The 23,590-nt window shown below is 41.9% G+C and overlaps 1 protein-coding gene across 1 annotated transcript; it reads right to left on the bottom strand.

The window, feature by feature from the left end:
• Nucleotides 1-607: 607 nt before the first annotated feature.
• Nucleotides 608-23,545, bottom strand: LOC125911497 (olfactory receptor 4C6-like). The gene is given in 5 exon segments (XM_049615379.1): nt 608-1,373; nt 1,376-1,769; nt 4,643-4,695; nt 7,123-7,213; nt 23,399-23,545. Coding segments are annotated over 5 exon segments (1,227 nt in total). The 3' UTR covers nt 608-831.
• Nucleotides 23,546-23,590: the final 45 nt, after the last annotated feature.

Below are 23,590 nucleotides of genomic sequence, written 5' to 3'. Positions count from 1 at the left end.
AAATAACCAGAGCCTTCCATTTCCACAGACTCTGTTCTAATGATCACTCCCTGCCTTTTGTTTGTTTGTTTTTAATTACTTATTGATTATCTCCTTGTTCGCCCCAACTATCTGAACTTGGCTGTTTGGGCAGGGGAGTGGGGAAAGCTCTTCCATTCTATAATCATTCAACAGACATTTATTGAAAACCTAACAGATGCCAGGCATAAATAAAACAGAAGTCCTTCCCACAAGATGTCCAGTACAGAGAAAGCTGGCAAGTAGCCAAAGTCAAATGACGTTTATGTAAAAGCAATTATACTATTGATCATTTTTACTAAGAAAATAAGGAAGATGTTGGCGTAGGGATTATGGTAGGAGTGGAGGAATCTTTAACAGAGGTGTGAAGGGGAGGCTCTATGAGGTGATAGTGCTTCATCTCTTAGTTTGAAGCTGTAAATTAGGGGGAAACAGCCACCTGAAGAGGAGGAGGGCTTGCTCTCAGAGAGAAGCAAAAACTTGAAGAGCTGTAAGGGCAGGTGAAAAAGTCCCACAACTGCTGACGGACAGTGAAGGAGGAGGTGAGGCGCTCCAGATGTGGACTTAGAGGCAGTAGAAAGATTAAGTGGAGAATTTTACCACAAGGCAGGATGTTTCTAAAGGCAATGGGAAGCCAAGGAGGGTCTAAATCAGTAGCAGATCATAATCCTTTAACAAATCCATGGTCCTTAAATCCTAAATCATAAAGAGCTTTATATTGTTAAGAAACCCCTCTGGCCGCTAGTGGAGAATGGACAGTTTATTTCTCACACGTGTCTGAAAGAATTCCTCTTTATGGGAGACATGATGCTCTTAGCATGACACGCACCTGCCAACAAAAGCCCCGCCCCCTTTCCCCCACAGTTTCCCCATGGCATTTTTCACCTCTGCGTTCCTCAGGGTGTAGATCAGGGGGTTTAACATGGGCGTGATGATGGAATCAGACACGGCCATTGCCTTGTCTAGGGGGTAAGTGGCCACAGGCCGCACGTACAGGAAAATGCAGGGCACGAAGAACAAGACGACCACAGTGAGGTGGGAGCCACAGGTCGAGAGGGCTTTGCGCCGCCCCGCAGAGCTGCAAGACTTCAGGGAGCAGAGGATGACCACGTAGGAGGCCACGAGGATAAGGAAGATGGTCACACACATCACCCCACTGTTGAGGATGACTAAGAGACCCAGGGCATGGGTGTCCATGCAGGCGAGTTTCAGCAATGGGAACAAATCACACATGAAGTGATCGATGACATTGGGACCACAGAAGGGTATTTGATACATGAAGAGAAGCTGTATTGCTGCGTGGATAAACCCCCCCACGCAGGCGCCTCCCAGCAGCAGGCGGCACACCCGAGGGTCATGATGCTCGGGTAGTGCAGGGGCTTACAGATGGCCACGTAGCGGTCATAGGCCATCACGACGAGAAGGATGACCCCCACACCACCAAAGAAATGCTCCGCAAAGAGTTGGGTCATGCAGCCTTCAAAGGAGATGGTAGTTCTCTAGGAGAAGGAGTCCACGATCATCTTGGGGGCAATGACAGAACAGTAGGTGGCATCCATGAAGGACAAGGAAGTGAGGAAAAAATACATAGGTGATCTCAGGTTCTGACTTGTGATCACGGTTACCACCATGAGTAGGTTCCCCAAAACCGTGGACACGTACAGGATTAGAAACACAGCAGAGAGCATTTTCCGCAGCTCTGGGTTCTCTGTGATGCCCAAAAGAATGAATTCAGTCGCATTGTTTGGATTCTCCGTTTATTGGGTGCTTACATGAGCTCCAGCTGGGAGCTGGAAAACCTAAAAATGCAACATATGATTTATGATTAGTGATTGTTGGCCTCATGTCTTTCCAGGACCTCAGGGACCTTATTATTTGTTTGTATTCATTTATTCACTATCCAAGCATTTGGATCTTAACAACATGCTAAATGAAGAGTTGAAAAGATAGATACTTCATTCATGCCAGCCTCTCCCATGACATTTCTCCTCTTTATTTAAATGGTTCTTCCATGTGATATAGTTTTCCTCTTCCTTTTCCTTCCTTTGTTCTTATTAATAGCCACATTTTTTGAGTGCTTATCTTACTCCAGGTACTAGAATAACCCTATGATGTTTTCTTTTTTTGTTTGTTTTTGTTTTTGTTTTGTTTTGTTTTTGTTTTTTTTACAGATGATGGAGCAGACCCTCATAAAGTTTAGGAGACTTAGCCAAGGTTGCACAGCTCGAAGGGGTGAAGCCAGAACATGGGCCATACTTTCTGACTCCAGAATCGGTGCCCTCAAATATCAATATTGCTTCCTTAGTAATTACTCTGTGAGTTTATCATTTGCTAATCAGTGTGCTAATTACAGTGCGATATATTACCCTGTTTTATCTTCAAAACAATCTGAAGTGGGTTATGCTTCCAATGCTCTTTTCCAGATGTTGTGACAGTTCCATTGTAATTCTGTAATTTACCCATCAGTATTAAATGCTCAAAATATACCTAAAAGTTGTGGTTGTATAATACCTGGGTAATATACCTAAATTGAGTAAGATTATACACAGTGATAGTTGATGGGGGGTGGGAGGGAGCGGAGGGTGGGTGATGGGTATTGAGGAGGGCACCTGTTGGGATGAACACCGGGTGTTGTATGGAAACCAATTTGACAATAAATTTCATATTAAAAAAAATAAACAGTGATGGTCCAGCAGATCCAGGTCACAACAGACTGACTCAATCCTGAACCAGCCCTAAGTCATTCCTTTTGGTTTCCTCTGTTCCCAAAATGGAACAAAGTTTCCCCGGAACATAAATGGCAACAAGTAGGCAATTCTGCTCTCCTTTTAAAGAAATGTAACACATCTTGGGAAGTTAAATCTCTCACAAGAGGTAAATCTCTTACTGGAATTTTGATTGCACAGCTCAAGTTGCTAACTACTATGTTCTGCTACTTCCTAAGAGAACAGATGATACGGTGTTTCAAGAAAGTTACTGTTGCAACCCAGAAGAAAAGCTGCAGTGAAGACGTGCCTTGTATACTACTGGGAACTACTTTTTAAAAAAATTCCTTTACTTTGAGAAAGAAAGAAAGAGAGAGAGAGAATGGGCATGAGAGGAGGAGAGGCAGAGGGAGAGGGAGAGAGAAAGAGAGAGAGAGAGAGAGAGAGAGAAGAGAGAGAGAATCCCAAGCAGGCTCCACACGGGGCTAGATCTCACAACGGTGAGATCACGACCTGAGGCGAAATTCAGAGTTGGACGTTTAATCCACTGAGCCATCCAGGCGCCCCACTCCTGGGAATTTTTAAGCAGAGGATGGCTGCTATACCTTAGAATTTTCGAGAGTATATCTTCAACTGATGCGTGGAGTATACCACTGTGTGAACGCTGAGAAGTTCCTCACACAGTTCAGCAACCCCACCCCACCCCACCCCGTGCACAAAATGCAGAGCGCCCACAGGTGACCGTGGCAGTGCCATTTATTCACATTGCTTAACCTCCTCCTCTCCCTCCTGACCCAGGAACTGAGATCTTTCTTGTAAGGACGCTTGTGAATTACAAGGAACACTGACTCCAGAGTCAGGGAATGAGACGTGAGTTTTATTCCATGTTGTGTCACTAATGTGGTCTGCCATTTGGGCATGTTGCTGGCATCTCCCAGCCTCAGTGTCCTCATTTGCAATGTAAGGATGGCTCACTGGACGAGTAACAACAAAGGACTCTGCTGCTTCCTCACAAAAGCGCTCATCTCTTAATTGATTGTATTGATTGTTTAAGCCGCTGGGTACGTTTTCTTAGAGAGGCGATTCATTTCATGTTAAAAAAAAAATTGAGGGGCACCTGGGTGGTTCAGTTGATTGTCAGCCTCTTGATTTCAGCTCAGGTCATGGTCTCGGGGTTCGTGAGTTCGAGCCCCACGTCTGGCTCTGTGCTGGTAGCAGAACCTGCCTGAGATTCTCTCTGTCCCTCCCCCCACTCATATTTCTCTCTCTCTCTCTCTCTCTCTCTCTCTCTCTCTGTATATATATATATATATACATATATATATATATATATCCCTCTCTCAAAATAAATAAATAAACTCTAAAAAATTGGAAAGCCACCACTCTAAGTAATATCTAATGTTCCATTTGTCTTATGGCTTGGGGCTTGAGTGACTTCATATCCATACAGTATAGAATTGAATTTTTCTTTGTAACATTCAGCCCAACACCAGCACCTTCCCCCTTAACTTATTCAGCTTCATTTCTCCGTTCTCCTCATTTTTTTTTTTTTTTTTTTTAATTTTTTTTAACGTTTATTTATTTTTGAGACAGAGAGAGACAAAGCATGAACAGGGGAGGGTCAAAGAGAGGGAGACACAGAATCTGAAACAGGCTCCAGGCTCTGAGCTGTCAGCACAGAGCCCGACGCGGGGCTCGAACTCACGGACCACGAGATCATGACCTGGGCCGAAGTCGGCCACTTAACTGACTGAGCCACCCAGGCGCCCCTCTTCTCATTTTGTTTATTCCACTGTCATCCCATCCACTTCCTGCCAGACTCCTAGCATTTCTTTCCACAGCTGCCTTTCTGTTTGCAGGGAATGTCACTGGATCCAGACCCAGCAGACCTGCCTCAAAGTCACAGCCAGGCCACTTACTGGCTTAGTGATCTCGGCCTCTGTAAGCCTCAGTTTCTGCAGTAGCACAATTACTAAAACAGAAAGACATACATAACTCACAGAATAATGGACATAAACTCACAGGATGAGAGAGGGGCCAGAGAGAAAGACGTCAGAGGGAAGGAGAAAGGGAAAGAGAGGGAGGGAGAGAGAGAGAGAGAGAGAGAGAGAGAGAAGAGAGGAGGAAGCTGAATTGGAAAAAAGCCATCAGGGAATCTCTTAGTAATTCTTCCCAGAATGCCTATGAGCAGTTTTTAGAAAACTACACATTTTATTTTCCAGTTTTCATTTCTAAATAAACATTCATTCATTTAACATTGAAAAATTTTCTCAAAAGGAAACCAAAGTAGATCAAGCAAAATAACTGAATCTAATTCAGGTGTGCACTCAAGTTCATAATCAGGGTTCCTTATTCAGAGAATAAGTATTGCTTACAGATAAAGCAAACAAACAGGTATCGAGTGAGAATTACTGACATACTTTAAGAGTAATACACATGTATGTACGTATTCGATGCAGTTAACTCAATTAATGTTATATTCGAAAATAATTTCTAAGCTATAGTTCTATGCAATAACTGAAACCTACATATGAAATGCTTACACCAAATAATGGAGATGATTCTTAGAGCTTAGATTTTACAGTTGGTCAACAATGGAAAGTGACATAACTAAAGATTCTAAGGTCACTTAACCTAAGATCTTACCAAACTCAGGATTCTGTCACATGAAGTAAGTTCAGAGAGTCCAAGAACCAGGTGCAGTTTTTCTAACTTGGTTTTTCTAACCATGGAGGCAAAGTCTCTAGGACATAAACAAGGGAAAAGCCATCCACTTATTACATCTTGGCCAAATTTGTAGAACTGGGATTTGTATTGCTTTCAAAGAGAGAGTTAAACAGGAGACTTAAGTAGTTATGATCTTAAGGAGGAAATAACCTTTCTCCAAGGGATTACCAAGGGATTTACATTCTCTCCAATTAAGGACAACTGCTAAAAGATATCCAAGTACAGTGCTTACCAAATCATTCAGGTTTCTTTTTGAACCCTAGTTGATTGTATTCTTAGGTCAACGTAGACGGGTCTTGTTCACCTTCTTAGAAGATACACTATGAAATTAATGCTCTCCTTTTGGCAGACAGGATCTGTTTGGGCAGCTGTGACATACCACAGACCACATCATTCTAGTTTCATCCCCTGAGGCCGATTCTCCACTGATGAAGGTGCTAACCCCTGAGCCAGTGAATTCTCATCCATCTGCTATAACAATGTGGTATTCCTAGGGGACAAGATCATTGCTGGGGTCAGACTGAGCTGCTCCACAGCAGAAGTCGAGGTCAGTATCAACAATTGAGTCATTTGTTCCTGCACTGTGACCTGTAGGGTAGTTATAGGGGAGTCACATGTATTCGCATCCAACAGAGCCATGGGTTTCATAACAGCATTTTTCCCCTCCCTTTGGAATAATCTTTGTAAATCTTAAGAAGTTATTCAATGGCAGTTGTTACCCTTGAGCAGTTCCACACATAAGTTGAAGGTCGAACTTTGGTTCTATAAAAGAATTCCTAACCTATCAAGATTCTCTACTCAGACAGTCAAACTGACTTACATTATCTCCTAGCGTCCTACTTTTTCCTGATTTTCTGTTGACAATTTTTAATTTTTGTGTCTTATTTGTAATTATTTTAGCACCCTTCCCCCACTGAGTTTGTGGTGACTCCCATTCATTGGTTTCGATAAAACATAAATACTATATCCTGGATTAAATGGTATTTTTCTAGTACTTTTCCAGTGCTGAATGTTGAACTGTTCTTACTTGTATTCCAGCCTCCCAGGCAGGACATGACTTTTATCAAATGACAGAAAGAGGCCAGGAATTTTATTATTATTATTATTATTATTATTAATTATTTTAAGTAGACTTCATGTTCAGCACAGAACTTAGCATGGGGCTTGAATTCACCACCCTGAGATCAAGACCTGACCTGATATCAAGAGTCAGATGCTTAAATAACTGAGTCACCCAGGTGCCCAGGAATATTTTATTCTTTTTTTTAATGGTTATTTACTTACTTGGAGAGAAAGAGAGAGAAAGCGCATGCAAGCTGGGGAGGGGCAGAGAGAGAGAGAGAGAGGGAGGGAGAAAGAAAGGGAGAGAGAGAATCCCAAGCTGGTTCCAAGTTGTCAGAGCAGAGCCTGATGTGGGGCTTGATCTCACAAACCCTGAGACCATGACCTGAGCTGAAATCAAGTGTCAGATGCTAAACCAACTGAGCCACCCAGGTGCCCATGTATTAGTTTATTCTTATTCCAGTTTCTGCTGCCTCTAATTTGCAGCAACAATTGCAACTTTTGTCTTTTTTTAGTAGTTATGTATTGCATGTAATATATTACAGGAATAAGACTTTTTCGAGGAAAATATAATTGCCCAAAATGGAATAAACAAAGTGATCCTTAATACCCAGATTCCCAGCAGTGGGAATGTCACTTTCTAGCAATAACAGATCTTCAGCAGATTCAAAGGGTAAGAGGGGGTTGAGAGACGCATAACGCTTGCGAGAAAGGTATTATGAGAATTGAATATAAAAGATCACCTTCAGAGAATCTTTACATGTTACTCTGTCACGTATGTATTTTACATTTTCATGGAGGGACATTACTGCTGAAAGTTACAGGTGACGAAGTGTGACAATTTTGTCATGATTTTCCAAACAGTAAGTCAAATTATTTTTTAATGAACGAAGGTATAATTAAAGTTGAACTAACAAAAATTATCTATGGGAACTTATGCCGCAAATAATGCTAGTTTAGTACACGGAATATTAAATTGAAGTTTAAACATATGAATTGCAATGCTTCATGTGCTACTGATCAGCCGTAGGTCCTTGTGCGTAAAGCAATTATTAATCTTCTCTAAGTCTTATTTGCTCATCTGTTGCTAAGAGCTGAAAGGGATGGTCTCTGAAGTCTCACCTTCCAAATCCCTCAGGAGTATAAGCGATGTGAAGAACCCAGTTTCCATGGAGACACCAAGATATAGGGAGTATGCAAAACGTGGCTTTTAGCATTCCACCGTATCTTCTAAAGTGTAGGTGGGTGGAAGAGAGGTCAAGGGAGCCCATGCAAGGTGCTAAATATAACCTTAAAATATGCTCTATAGCTGGTCACAAGAAAAAAAAAATCACTTTGCTTTCCAGGTAGGAAGATCTTTAAAGGCTTTATTAATGTGGTAAAGGAAAGAAGAGGCAGAATAGGAATTCCTTGGTAACTGGAATGACGCCCATCCAGGAATAGAGTGATCATTTTATCTGATACTCAATTTTCCAAATTTATTAAGTAACAGAAATTTTAATATGTTTTAAAATGTTCACATGGTTTATAGTAATTTATACATAATGAGATGTTTTGAAGAGATGTCTGAAGTTCTGTGTCTGGGTGACATGTTGATTCTAGTCTAGATCTGTTCAATTTTAGTTCAATTTGTTTTCACTACATGTGACCAAAGATCTGAATCTACCGAGGTTTTTTTATATTTTATTTCTAGGGGCGCCCGAGTGGTTCAGTTGGTTAAGCGAGCCACCTCGGCTCAGGTCATGATCTCGCGGTTTGTGAGTTCGAGCCCCGCATCGGGCTCCGTGCTGACAGCTCAGAGCCTGGCGCCTGCTTCGGATTCTGTGTCTCCCTCTCTGCCCCTCCCCTGCTCACGTTCTGTCTCTCTCTGTCTCTCAATAACAAATAAATGTTAAAAAAAAGTCTTATATTTTGGTTCTACACATGTTAGAAATCTATTCTTTCCAAAAATATTTATGGAGTAACTACTATGTGCCAGATCTATTTTAGGTGCTCGAGATAAAACAGTGAACAGAACAAAGATTCCTGACCTCATGAGCTTAGATTCTAGTGAGGGAAAGAGAAAAATCAACAATAAACACACGAGTAGATGGTTTGTTTCATTACAAGTTTACATGTACCGTGGAAAAATACAAAGGGGGGGATGGTAAGGATCATCAGGGCTGGGGGGGGGGGCAGCCTGCAATGGTGCTGTGTTGTGTAGTATTGTATTTTATAGTGTTTATTTTTACTGAAGCATAATTGGCACACAATATCCTAGTGGTCTCAGGTGCATGTTATAGTGATTTGATATTTTTATACATTATGAAAATGATCCTCATGGTAAGTGTAGTTTCATTCTATCACCATACAAAGTTATTACAACATTACCGACTCTATTCCCTGTGCTGTACATTATATCTCCATGGCTTACAGTCTGCAACTTTAATAGGTGGTCAGAGTAATCTTCAAGGAGGACATCCTATTTGAATAAATACTGGAAGAGGGTGAGGGTATTCACTGAAGAAATAGGTTGGAACATTTGAGGCCAGTGAGATTGAAACCCAGAGAGTACCAGATGAGGTCAGACGGGGAGTGGTGGGTTCGGATCACGTAAGTCACATTAAATGACTTTGGTGTTTTTTTTTTTTTAACGTTTATTTATTTATTTTGAGAGGGGACGGGGACACAGAGAAAGAGGGAGACAGAGAATCCCAATCAGGTTCCGCACTGTCAGCACAGAGCCTAATGTGGGCTTGATCCCAAGAGCCGTGGGCTCATGACCTGAGCAGAAATCAAGTCATACCCTCCACCAACCAAGCCAGCCAGGTGTCCCAAATGACTTTGTTTTTTACGAGAGTGACTAAGAGCACTGCTGGAGAGGTTTAATTAGAGGAGAGACAAGACCTGACTCTCGGGTGACACGGTCACTTTAGCTGCTTAGATAGGATGTGACTGGGGTTACATGCAGGTAAGGCAGTAACTACAGAAGCAGGGGTATCGCTGTGGATTTCAGTGACCTCGGTTGGGAATCCACATGACTATAACTCATTCTTAATAGTGAAGATGGTGAGAAACATCAGGTCCTGCGTATGTTTTGAAGGTAGAACTAACAGAACTCTGTGTCAGATTGGAATGCGCAGTGTGAAGAGAGAAGCAAAGAGTGACTTAAAGATCTTGACCTGAGAAATTGCTAGGATGGACTTGCCAACCGCTGAGAAGACAAAGCGCTGAGAGAGGAGCGTGGTGGTGGGGGGGGGGGGGGGTGCGATGTGTGGCAGTGGAGCCGGGGGTTCATCCTTGCGACATTCTGAATTTGAGATTTTATTAGACAACGGAGGGGAGATTTGGTCAGGCGGTTAGACATACAAGTGTGGCATTAGGGAGCATTGTCTGGGACGCAGATACAAACTTGTGAGTATCAGGCAGTTAGAGAACGTTTGAAGCTAAGGGATTGGATGCATTTACTGAAGCTGTGTGTTGACGGAGGAAAAGGGGACCTGGGACCCGCAACCTTAGGAGTCAGAGAGAAAAGGCAGAATCAACAGGAGAAGGAAGAAAGGGACCAGTAAAGTAGAAGGAAAATCGAGAAGCCAAGGTAAATAGGAAGCCAGTGGACAAAGTATATCAAGGAAATAAAAATGGTAACCATCTCTAATACTGCAGGTAGATCTAGTAAATCGATGGCTGAGAGCTGGCCATTGGATGTAGCACTGTGGAGGTCATTTGCAACATCGACAGGAAGTGGGGTAAGGTGGAGTGCTGGGGCACCTGCCCAGTATTGGACTGAGAGGGATCAGACACAGAAAGTACCAAGCTCTCCCAACATATGTTACTAGGAAGGGGGAGAAGTGAATGCAGAAAGCAGCTGGCAAGGAATAAGCTTGAGGGAAGGGACTTTTTAAGATAGAGGAAAGGATGGGGTGGTTCCATGATGATAGGGAATGATCCAGCAGAGATCAAAAGGTTCTAAGGAAAGATGGGGAATCATCAGACCGCTGCTCTCGTGTAGACAGGAGCAACACAAATGGAGGCGCTGGCTTTAGATGGTACAACAGATGATTAATAGGGAGCAGAATTCCAATGTAATAGGCAGGGGGGCTGGTTACGTGGGTACAGATGCTGAGGCGAGGAGATGGGGTGATGTGTTCGTACAAATTCTTTTCTGATTGTTTCATAGTTTCTGAATGAATTAGAAAATAAAATCATCAGTTGAGACTGGGAAAAAAAGAAGTTATCAGGGGTTTACAAATAGAAGGGAATTGGGGCACCTGGGTGGCTCAGTCAGTTAAGTGACCAGCTCTTGATTTAGTCTCAGGTCACGATCTCAGGTCTTGGGATCAAGCCCTGCTTCATGCTCTGTGCTGAGAAACAAACCCGCTTGAGATTCTCTATTTCCTTCTCCCCTTTTCCCCTCCTTGCTCTCTCTCTGTGTCTCTCTAAAATATATTTAAACAATGTAAAGTACAAGAGAAGGTAAACAATCCTTTAGGACACACCGTTATCCACCAATAGTGCTACCAGTGAAAGGACAGTCCCTTCAGGACAACAGAGAATAAATGGAATGTGGACCTGTGGTGTGATACCCCAGCAGCATCCCTGGCTCACTTGAGATCCAAGTGGTGAATGTAGGCTGAAATCGGCTAGCGTGGTCCCTCCATACCACTCACAGGATGAAGTACAACGTGGTTAAAACTTCACACAATCCGCGAACATTTTCTGGACCCGCAAAGATACAAAATCCTCTAGTCCTAGGTGAAACCTGGAGCTGGAACTTGCACTACCACCTCACTCGATCGCCACCTTGTGGCAAGATTGCAGAAGAGCCAAATCAACCCAAGGGTTGTAGAAGCTGTTAGAGAAATCACCATTGACCAGGTTGCCCTCATCGGAACAGGAGGAGGATGGGCGGCTTTGTCCTTTACCTGTCTAGGAAATCATCCTGGAAATTGGTTTTTAACCAAGCTATATCATAACTTTGGCTTAGCTCGTCTGTTCACAGCTGTGACAAATCCCCCAATTAAAAATGTATCGTTCATTCTTTTCAGTGTAAGCGTTTCCTTCTTCCTCGAGGTTTAGAATCTTGTCTCTTTATTTTTCTGGAAAGGTCTGAAAGGTGCTGTGCTTTAGTTAAGAGTTCTGTAAATGGTCTATTTGGCACCTGAAGTCTGGCAGCAAGGCAGACTTAACCCTGTTGTTCCCACCCAGCAGCAGCCTGGACAGCATCATCTATTGTTGATTGGAACCTAAATAGGTGTTGCTAACTCTTCCTGTAATTAGCAAGATCCTTCCACTTCGTCATACCTATCAGTGTAAATGTTTTTCAAATCAGTTTTCATGGGATCGATGGTTAAAATCACTTTACTTACATGGTCTCATTTCCCACCTAGAGCATGTTACAATGCCAGGACCCTAGGGCTGGCCCATGTAGCTTCTGCTCTTCGGTTGACTGTTTCCAATCTCAGGGGGCAGGAGGTTATCTCAGTTGAGAGATATCTGTCAAAGCAGAATTGTTATAGAGTCAATCCTTAAAATCTACTGATTCTTTCTTTAAGATGAGAACATTTTTCATACATTTTTGATATTTCTAACATAAGTCAACAAGGCTTTAAAAATTACAACACACTTCAAGATCATAAAAGCCATGTATGAAAGACCCACAACTAATATCATCCTTAATGGGGAAAAACTGAGAGCTTTTCCCCTAAGGCCAGGAACATGACAGAGATGTCCACTCACCAATGCTGTTCAACACAGTAGTGGAAGTCCTAGACTCAGCAATCAGAAATCAAAATGAAATTAAAGGCATCCAAATTGGCAAAGAGGAAGTCAAACTTTCACTTTTTGCAGATGACATGATACTCGACATGGAAAACCCAAAAGACTCCACCAAAAAGCTGCTAGGACTGACACATGAATTCAGCAAAGTTGCTGGATATAAAATCAATGTCCAGAAATCAGTTGCATTTCTATGCACCAATAATGAAGCAACAGAAAGAGAAATCAAGAAATCAATCTGATTTACAATAGCACCAAGAACCATAAAATACCTAGGAATAAACCTCACCACAGAGGTAAAAGATCCATATGCTGAAAACTATAGAAAGCTTATGAAAGAAATGGAAAAACACTCCATGCTCATTGACTAGAAGAACAAATATTGTTAAAATGCCAATCCTACACAAAGTCATCTACACATTCAATGCAATTGCTACGAAAATAACACCAGCATTCTTCACAGAGCTATAACAAACAATCCTAAAATTTGTATGGAACCAGAAAAAAAACCCAAATAGTCAAAGTAATGTTGAAAAAGAAAACCAAGCTGGAGGCTTCACAATTCCGGACTTGAAGCTGTATTACAAAGCTGTAATCATCAATACAGTATGGTACTGGCACAAGAACAGACACCTAGATCAATGGAACAGAATACAGAACCCAGAAATTGACCCACGAACGTACGGCCAACTAATCTTTGACAAAGCAGGAAAGAATACTCCATGCCAAAAAGACAGTCTTTTCACCAAATGGTGTTGGGAAAACTAGAGAGAGACATGCAGAAGAATGAACCTACATGACTATCTTACACCATACATAAAAATAAACTCAAAGTGGATGAAACACCTAAATGTGAGACAGGAAACCATATGATCCTAGAGGAGAAAACAGACAACAACCTCTCTGACCTTGGCCACGGCAACTTCTTACTAGACATGTCTCCAGAGGCAAGGGAAACAAAAGCAAAAATGAACTATTGGGACCTCATCAAAAGAAAAAGCCTCTGCACAGTGCAGGAAACAATCAACAAATCTAAAGGGCAACTGATGGAATGGGAGAGGATATTTGTAAAAGACATGTTGGATAAAGGGTTAGTATCCAAAATTTATAAAGAACTTATCAAATTCAATACCCTAAAACCAAATAATCGAGTGAAGAAATGGGCAGATGACATGAACAGACACTTTTCAAAGAAGACATCCAGATGGTTAACAGATACATGAAAAGATGCTCAACATCACTCACTATCAGGGAAATGCAAAGCAAAACCACAATGAGATACCACCTCATACCTGTTAGAATAGCTACAATTAACAACTCAGGAAACAACAGGTGTTGGTGAGAATGCAGAGAAAGGGGAAGCCTCTTGCACTGTTGTTGGGAATGCAAACTGGTTTGGCCACTCCTACAAAAAGCATGGCGGTTCCTCAAGAAATTAAAATAGAGCTACCCTACCACCCAGCAATTGCACTACTAGGTATTTATTCAAAGGATACAGAAATGCTGATTTGAAGGGGCATATGCACCCCAATGTTTATAGCAGTGCTATCAACAGTATTATGGAAGTATTATTTCCAAATTATGGAAAGAACACAAATGTCCATGGACTGGTGAAAAGATAAAAAAGATGTAGTACACACACAAACACTCAAACACACACACACACACACACACACTGGAGTACTACTAGGCAGTCAAAAAGAATGAAATCTTGCCATTTGCAACAACATAGATGGAACTAGGGTGTATTATGCTAAGTGAAATAAGTCAGTCACAGAAACTCATTGATTTCACTCATATGTGGAATTTAAAAAAGAAAACAGATGAACATAGGGGAAGAGAAGGAATAATAAGACAAAAACAGTGAGGAGACAAACCATAAGAGACTCTTCAATACAGGTACCAAACTGAGGGTTGCTGGAGCAGAGATGGAGGGAGGGATGGACTAAACAGATGATGGGCATTAAGGAGGACACTCGTGGGGATGAGCACGGAGTGTTATATGGAAGTGATGAGCCACTAAATTCTATTCTTGAAATTATCATTACACATATGTTAACTAACTTGGATTTAAACTTTTAAAAATGTAGTGAATATATGTCTCGATTTCCCAGAATTTAATTGGAATTCTCCTTAGCCCCCTAGCTTGCATATATGCATAGTCAACTTAAAGTCTGAGCAATGAGAGGAACACGTTCTTGCCTCTGTAAAAGGTCATCTCTTTCAAGAAAAAAAACACGAGACTTTTAATTTCCAAAGAATAGCAACTCTACACTTTCCGTTGTACTAAAAAATAATCATCCTCTTCATACAAATTTTAAATGCACAAGGGGAACCTCAACACGAATCCAGCAGAAGAGCTGACAAAGGAAAAGCAGCAGCACCTGGCTGGTGCTCTGCCCGCTGGCCCAGGATGGGCATGAGCAGGAAGCATGAGGCATCCATCCATGGATAAACTTAAGACCAGAGAGGATAGAGATCTGTAATCAGCAGCAAAGAGCAGGCAGCCTTGGGCTTCGGCCTCCTACGTGCTCTGATTGCTTCAAAATAGAGTCTAAACATTTGGAAAAGAGAATTTCCGGATTATTAACACCACTGTTCGAAAAGATCTGGGTGCTCGTCACAGATCTACACCCTCCCAGGGGTGATGCTGGCCTTTCTCTATGGAGGGGCGCTGTGCACTAGAAGGAAGCTAGGCTTGCTTTGAAGGCCTGGGTTTTTGTCTGTTTGTTCGAAATACATACGACGCCCATTGTGGAATCCCTTGAAGGTAACAGGTAGTTGGTGCTGAGTGCTTAGAATTTGAGGACTACGAACCAGAGATGCTATTATTAGGACCTGGTGGCTTCTATGAGAATGCCTTACTTTCTGTTTTTGTTTGAATGGCAATTTCAAAATACACGTGAGTATACTAGAGGTCATCTGATGACCAATTTATACGCAGTTATAACCACATAATTTCAGTGCTGGAATGTGATTACTGTTATAGTGGCTTCAAACACTGCCACCGTGTGACTGAAGGTAAATATTGATGGACCCCCCCCCCCCATCATTGCCAAGTACTAATCTGGGTAGCTGAGACTCTTTACAGCTCTTTTTGCAGCTCATATTCTGGCAGATTATGCTGTCTCGAAATCCCAATGGCAAGTCCAAGAGTTTTAACGCCCAGGAAGAGAAGAGACTGCATGACTGTTTCTCAAACTAACGACTGCCAATTTTTTTGTGATAATTTTGAAAATTTGCACTTAAATGCCCGACAGCACTACAAACCCCCTCTTTTCCTGATAACTCACCTCTTCCCAAATCCCCTTTCATTAGATCTTCGCGGTTTCAGAAATAACAAGTAACAAGCAGATCCGTTTTCAAATACATTTTCAATCTCTTCTGGGAACATTGTCTTTATTTTCTAGCTGTCCTCGTTCTCCCTTCTGTGTGCTGTTTCCACTTAAGTAGGGGCTGTCTTCTCTTCCATGGCAACTATGCCAAATGCCTGGAGATGAGATTGTTATGATTGCTTCTCATTGCTTCTTTCAACTCAGGCCTGGTCTTTCAGCCATGTTTACCCTTAGCTTTTAACTTCAATCAGACTGTGCCACACCCCACGTTTATTTATAAAAGCTATGCTGCCTGCAGAACCGTTCCACTTATTCCTTGAAGATGCTGGTACCTTTCTTGCCATCGTTTTGGTAATTTTTATGCCATAAGTTTTGGTAATTTTATTATGCACATAGATGATCCTTCCCATATGCTGGCTTCTAAAAAAACCGATAGACCAGTTTTCTTCTAGGAATCTTGCCCTTTAATCCATCCCAGCTGCTCACTCCCATGGCCATACCCGACACTGTGTCATTACCAATAATTCAAACCCACTCATTTTCATCCGCACTTCCATTATTTTTTTTTTCTACGAGAGCTGACTCCGGCAATCCTTTGACCTCACTGTAACAAACAGACCATTGTGCCTGCCAACTTTTTGCCTGACATCAGGCATGCTTCTGCCTGAGAATCTTTTTAAGAAAAAAAAATTTTTTATGTTTATTTTTGAGACAGAGCGCAAGTGGGGGAGGGGCAGAGAGAGAGGGAGACACAGAATCTGAAGCAGGCTCCAGGCTCTGAACTGTCCGCACAGAGCCCAATGAGGGGCTCAAACTCACGAACTCTGGAATCAAGAGCTGAAGTCGGACACTCAACCGACTGAGCCTCCCAGGTGCCCCATGGCTCATCTTTTTATTTACTTTATGGTGCCAGTTGATGAAAAGAAGTTCTCAGTTTTAATGTAGTTGGATTTATCAGTCGTCTTTTATGGTTAGTGCTTTTTATGTCTTATTTTTTTTATTAAATTTTTTTTAATGTCTATTTGTTTTTGAGAGAGAAAGAGACAGAGCATGATCAGGGAAGGGGCAGAGAGAGTGGGAGACACAGAATCTGAAGCAGGCTCCAGGCTCTGAGCTGTCAGCACAGAGCCTGATATGGGGCTTGAACCCACGAACTGTGAGATCATGACCTGAGTCGAAGTCGGACGCTTAACCAACCGAGCCACCTAGGTGCCCCTGCCTGAGGATCTTTACACAGGTTGTTTTCTATGCCTTCATTATTCTTCCTCCTGATATATACGTGATTTACCCCCTCAATTGCTTTGGCTTATTATCAAAACGTGTTTTCACAATAATGACTTTTCTGATGCGACAGACTTGCAACTCACACCCACTGACATTGTGTCTCCTACTCCTCCACCTCTGCTGAATTTGTCTCCGCAGCACATCCTTCTCTGACTCCTTAGCACATCCTTCTTTGACATGTCACACCGCTATTTATTTACTTGTTTGTTTTTCTTTGTTTAGCATACACACCAGACTGCAATTTATATGAGGGAAGGGATTTGTGTCTTTAAGAAACGTGCTGTTAAATGACCAGTGTCCAGAAGAGCACCGGGCACATAGTAAGTGGTCAATAAATATTTGCTGAGTTAATTTAAAAATGATAATAAAATCCATAGATGGTCTTTCGCTTCTGGGTGTGATTCGATAACTTGTGGCCAAAAGTGCTCTTGTCATGAGTGACTAGAAAAGGCAGATACAGCAGGGCAACCACCTTGTGAGGAACTGGAAGGGATAAACTGCAGAGACAAGAGCTTCGATAAATAAATTCTGTGGCTGCCTTTTTAAATTTAAATTCAAGTTTTTTTTTACAGTGTAGGACTGGTTTCAGGAGTAGAACCCAGTGGTCCACCTCTTACCTATGATGTCCAGTGCTCATCCCAACAAATGTCCTTCTTAATGCCCATCACCCATTTAGCTCATCCCTCCACCCACCTCCCTTCTCACAACCACTAGCTTGTCCTCTGTATTTAAGAGCCTCTTATGGTTTGCCTCCCTTGATCGTAGAGAATGAAATCTTGCCATTTGCAACAACATGGAGAGAACTAGAGGGCATGATGCTAAGTGAAATAAGTCAGGCAGAAAAAGACAAATATTGCATGATTTCACTCATACGTGGAATTTAAGAACACAGCAGATGAATGTAGGGGAAGGAAAGGAAAAATAAGATCTGTGGTGGCTTCTATCCCAAGAACATTTGGTGATTCTGGCACAGACAGGAGGCTGAGAACTGGTGGAGGGTCACTTGCAGGGCTGGGGTGAGGGCATAGACAGCAGCAGCACTTCGGGAGGAAATTTTGGAGAGCTTCAATCATGCTGTGATTTCCCCCTCAGGATGTTTCCCCAATTCTAGAGGCTGTATAGGGTTTGTTATGGGTTGAATTGTAAATCTTCAAAAGATGTTGAAGTCCTGCCTCCCAGTGGTTGTGAATATGAATTTATTTGGAAATAGGGTCTTTGCAGATGATCAAGTTAAGACGAGGTCGTCATAGTGGACTTTATAAGGATCACTGTCCTTATAAACAGGGGGAGATTTGGACATGGAGACAGACATGCACACAACCAGGGAGAACACCAAGGAAGACGAAGGCAGAGATGGGGTGATGCATCTATAAGCCGTGAAACTCCAAAGATTGCCAGCAAACCACCAGAAGCTAGGGGGGATGCATGAAACAGATTGTCCTTCATAGCCTCAGAAGTCACCATAGGACACAACCAAATAATAAAGAGCAGAAGGCAAAGAAGTAGAACATAAATATGAGGAGAACACACACAAAGCCAAAATCTGTTTCTTTGAATAGAAGAATAAAGTTGACAAACTCCTACCATGGGGTGGTAGTTACAGGAATGTATACTTTATCAAAAGTCATCTACTGCACGTTTAAAAATGGTGCGTTTTGTCATTATGTAGTGTCCTTCTTTGCGTCTTGTTACAGTCTTTGTTTGAAGGTCTATTTTGTCTGATATAAGTATTGCTATCCCAGCTTTCTTTCTGCTTCTATTTTCATGGTAAATGCTTTTCCATCCCTTCACTTTCAGTTTGCATGTGTCTTTAGGCCTGGATGAGTCCAACAATCCGACAAGAGGATATAACAAGTCTAAATACCTATACACTGAACATGGTTGCACCTAAATACATAAAGCAACTATTAATAGACATAAAGGAAGAAATTGACAGTAATACAGTAATCATAGGGAAACTTAACACCCAACTTACATCAATGAGTGGATCATCCAGACAGAAAAGTCAATGATGAAATAGTGGCTTTGAATGACACATTCGACCAAATGGACCTAACAGACATATTCAGAATATTATATAAACAGAAGCATACACATTCTTTTCAGGTACACATGAAAATTTCTCCAGAATGGATCACATGTTAGGCTACAAAACAAGCGTTAAAAAATTCAAAAAGATTGCAATCGTATTATACATATTTTTTTTTTTTTTGGCTACAATGGTATGAAAGTAGCATTACTCATGAGAAGAAATCTAGAAAGAACACAAATACATGGAGGCTAAAGAAGTTCCTAGTAAACAATGAATGGGTCAACCAAAAAATCAAACAGGAAATCAAAAATTACATGGAGACAGCTGAAAATGATTAGGGGTTAATATCCAGAGGATACAAAGAACTCATACAATTCACCACCACAATGAGAAGAGATCTGATTACAAAATGGGCAGAGGACCTGAATAGACATTTTTCCAAAGAAGACACACGAATGACCAGTAAACACATTAAAAGATGTTCAACGCCGCTAATAATCAGGGAAACACAAATCAAAACTACGGTGAGGGGTGCCTGGGTGGCTCAGCTGGTGAAGCATCTGACTGCAGCTCAGGTCACGGTCCCATGGTTCGTGAGTTCGAGCCCTGTGTTGGGATCTCTGCTGTCAGCACAGAGCCTGGCTCAGATCCTCTGTTCCTCTCTCGCTCTGTTCCTCACCCGTGCGCACCCTCTCTCTTTTTCTTCCTCAAAAATAAATAAATGTTACCAAAAAAACTGCAGTGAAATATCACCTCCTACCTATCAGAATGGCTAAAATAATAAAGACAAGAAATCACAAGTGCTGGTTAGGATGCTGGAGATGTGGAGAAAAAAGAACCCCTGTGCTCTGTTGGTGGGGATGCAACTTGGTGCAGCCACTGTGAGAAACAGCATGTTGTTTCCTCAAAAAATTAAAAATAGAACTACCATCTGATCCAGTAACTCCACTACTGGGTATTTATCCAAAGAAAAAAAACACTAATGGGAAAAGACATATGCACCCCTTTGTTTACTGCAGCATTATATACAATAGCCAAAGTATGGAAGCCACCCAGGGTCCACTGATAGGTGAGTGGATAAAGAAGATACGGTACACACAGTGGACTGTTACTCAGGTTTAACAAGAAGGAAACCTTGCCATTTGCAACAACATGGATGGACTTAGAGTGTGTAATGCTAAGCTAAATAAGTCAGACAGAGGAAGACAAATACCATATGATTTCACCCATACGTGGAATTCAAGAAACGAGACAAATGATCACACAAAGGAAAGAGAGAAAATACAAAACCCAGACTCTTAAATCCAGAAAATACACTGGTGGTTGCTAGAGGGGAGGTGGGCAGATGGGTGAAGCAGATTAGGGGGTCAAGGGTACACTTGTGGTGAGCATTGAGTAATGTACAGAATTGTTCAATATAAAAAGTGCATTTCATTGCTTAACTATAACTTAACTTGACTTAAAGATTTAAAAAAACGTGTAAAACATCTTCATTTCCATTTTCTTTCTCTGCTTTCTTTACCTGTTGACTTACTGATTTCAAAATATTTAGAAATTGTAGAGATTGCAAACAGTAGTTTTCACTGTAATTTAATATTTTAAGAGTATCATTAAGATTTATAATATTATATGTAACAGTAACATTTTCTAAAATAAACTGGGAGACGTTAAGAAACTTGCCTAAAGTCACAGAGATGTAAATCGTGAAGCTAGAATTCAATTATATCACATGGGTTTGAACCTGTACATGGGCTCAGAGCTTTATGTGCTGTTAGAAAGATTTGACTGAAAGAGCAGAGCATTGGGAACTTTCAGTGATTTACAACTGCTAGCTTTTTCCGTAGGGCAGGGACATGAGTGGAGCACTTGGTAACTGAGATGAGAGGTGTCCCTTAGGACAGACTCTGGATGGGGAGAAGGGCTCTGAGGACAGAATCTGCCTGTTGACAGCCTAGTTTGGGATTACTTGGCACCATGGTTTGCTGTGATCCAGGATTGACTGAGCTTTGCCTTTGGGGTTGGGTGGGAAGGGCAGAGTCCTCGTCCCTCCAAAAGCTTGGCATTTGTGGACTTCTATGAAATCTCTATAAATATCGGAGGGAGGAGGAAGAAATGTACAATTCGTCTGCTCTGCCAGGGAGTTGTTTTGGGCTTACAGAGCTGTCTTTAGAGATGTTTGTATCACAGAATAGTGAGGATATTTCCTCTTTATTCTCAAAAGTTCTAAGAATAGAAGTGAGAAATTTTCTGCTGATATTATAGCTCTAACTCAGGCCTTCTAGGAAAGACTGGCTACCTGTGGAGTATCTCCTCTCCCCGTAGACCCTGCAGTGGAAAGCTGAGTAAATCTATTGGATGTACGGTTCACATGTTGCACACTTACTGCACATGACTCATCTTCAAAGTAAATCCGAATAGTGAGAGCAAATCTAGGAGCTCTCTCTTGGATCCCATCTCCTTCTTTATAAGAAATAAGGTAAGTTTTCAAACACAAGTAAACTATGTTCTTTTCCTTGCCTCCCATGCAGGACTAGGTTTTAGGGCAGTTGCCATGATTTAATTCTGTCTCCTGAGAAGCTTGAAGCTCCAGGAACATATTTGTCTCCGTGATGAGAGGATCTGAATGTGTCAGGGCTCCCAGCTTTCACTGGCCTCTGCTTGAGGCAGCACATTCTCACGACCAATTTTTATTGAAAGGGAGGTACATTCAAGGGGGCAGAGGTATAGAACCCTATACTTGTGGGTTTCTTTAGTTTTTAAATTAATTAAATAAGCAGTTGACCCTTTATTTATTTATTTATTTATTTATTTATTTTTATATATTTACTAATTTATTTTGAGAAAAACAGAGCATGAGCAATCATGAACGGGGAGGGGCCGAGAGAGGGAGAGAGAGAATCCCAAGCAGGCTGTCAGCACAGGGCCCAATGTGGGGCTTGATCCCATGCACCGTGAGATCATGACATGAACTGAAACCAAGATTCTGATGCTTAATCACGTGAACCACCCAGGCACCCCAAATTAGGTGTTTTAAAAGAAAAGCTGATAAGATGAAGGCTACCTCTAGCTGCAGAGGGAGACATTGCCATGAGAAAAAAAAGCTTGCATCCTGATGCTGGTTTCTTTCTGACTGCTCTCTCCTCACCTGCCTCCCAGACTGGCCAGAAGTGCACGAAATAGACATTGTGAACCTGCCTCATGAGATATAAAATCCAATGAACAAAAATATTAAAGGGAAAAGGAATGATGGCTCTAATCAAGGGTTGCACGATTCAGGAAACACACACACACACACACACACACACACACAGATTTTAACACTGGAAGGTTGTTTGGGAAAACCTGGAAAGCTTTGCTGAGAGGGTGAATTGGGTACTCTAGACACAGGTAGCAACGGAGAGTGGAAGTTGTTTCAGAGGAAGGTCATTTAGCCACTAAGAAACATTGAAAATGTAGGGAATGAGATGGTCGGGACATATTCATGAGGGACAGCAAGTGTCAGGCATGGCTGGAACACACATGAGCAGAAGTCTTGGGAGGAAAGGTGGTAAGCAAGACTATGGCACAGCGTTTGAGCCTTTGCACTTGAAAACCACAGTAACCATTGAATTAGAATTTATGATTCACCATATTTTTCGAATGCCCGCTTTTCCTTTTCAAGCTGGAGCAAGGAGGTAAAAAGAGGGAGAGGACGGAGAGTGAGGGTAAGAGGGAAGATCTGAAATTGTGTCCTTTCTTTCCGTTTAGAAACACAGTGGGCCCACTTAAAGAATGCCAGGACAGGCCATTTGTAATACTGACTGGTTTATGAAAGGCCAGTCCAATTTCATGCTATGTATGAGCTAATAATACTCACAATGAAAACTCACATAGACATCGCCCTCAACGTGTTAGTTTTCTCCAACAAAATGGTGTGAGCCATTTTATTTAGAACTCAATGAGTATTACACACTGTGTGAAAGGAATTTTTGTATCTCATGTTTTGAGAATCTAAACTGATCCAGTTTTTAGATCAGTGAAAATACTCCGTATGATATTACGATGATGAATGTCTGTGATTAATGTTTATCCAAACCATAGAATGTACCACACCAAGAGTGAAACTTGGGGTAAACTGTGGTCTCTGGGTGATAAGGATGTGTCACAGTAGGCTCCTCAGTTCCGAGAAATGTGCCATTCTGGAGGGAGATGTTGATAATGGCAGGGGTGATATTTGTGTGGGGGGCTAGGGACCACATGGAGAATCTCTGTACCTGTGTGTTGGTGTTGCTGTGAATCTAACACTGCTCTACAAAACTAAAGTCTTAACAAGAACAAAGTCAAAAGCAACAACAACAAAATGATCCTATTAAAGCTGAGAGGAGTTGTGTGATTTTGCTACCTCCTCCCCACCCCCCAAAGAGACAGCTGAGAGGGAGCCCATCTGCTCCTTCTCTGAGAGGGGAAGGGACAGGTCTGGAGGCACCACTGAATCATACTCGGGATGCCTGCTGGGCCAGTCTTCGTTCTGTTGGGGCCACAGTGGATTCACCTGTATGTTCTCCATTGGGTTTCCAAGTGCAGGGGATACAAAGATGGATTTCTTCAGGGTAACTCTGACATCTTGAAGGGAGCAGGCACCTCATTCCGGATTAGCCCAAATCCAACTAGACTAAACTTAGAAAAACCAG

The sequence above is a fragment of the Panthera uncia genome, chromosome D1, assembly GCF_023721935.1.
Source record: "Panthera uncia isolate 11264 chromosome D1, Puncia_PCG_1.0, whole genome shotgun sequence".
Classification (NCBI taxonomy): domain Eukaryota; kingdom Metazoa; phylum Chordata; class Mammalia; order Carnivora; family Felidae; genus Panthera; species Panthera uncia.
Note: the sequence above shows the minus strand (reverse complement) of the source record. Positions and strands in the feature narration are given on the sequence as shown.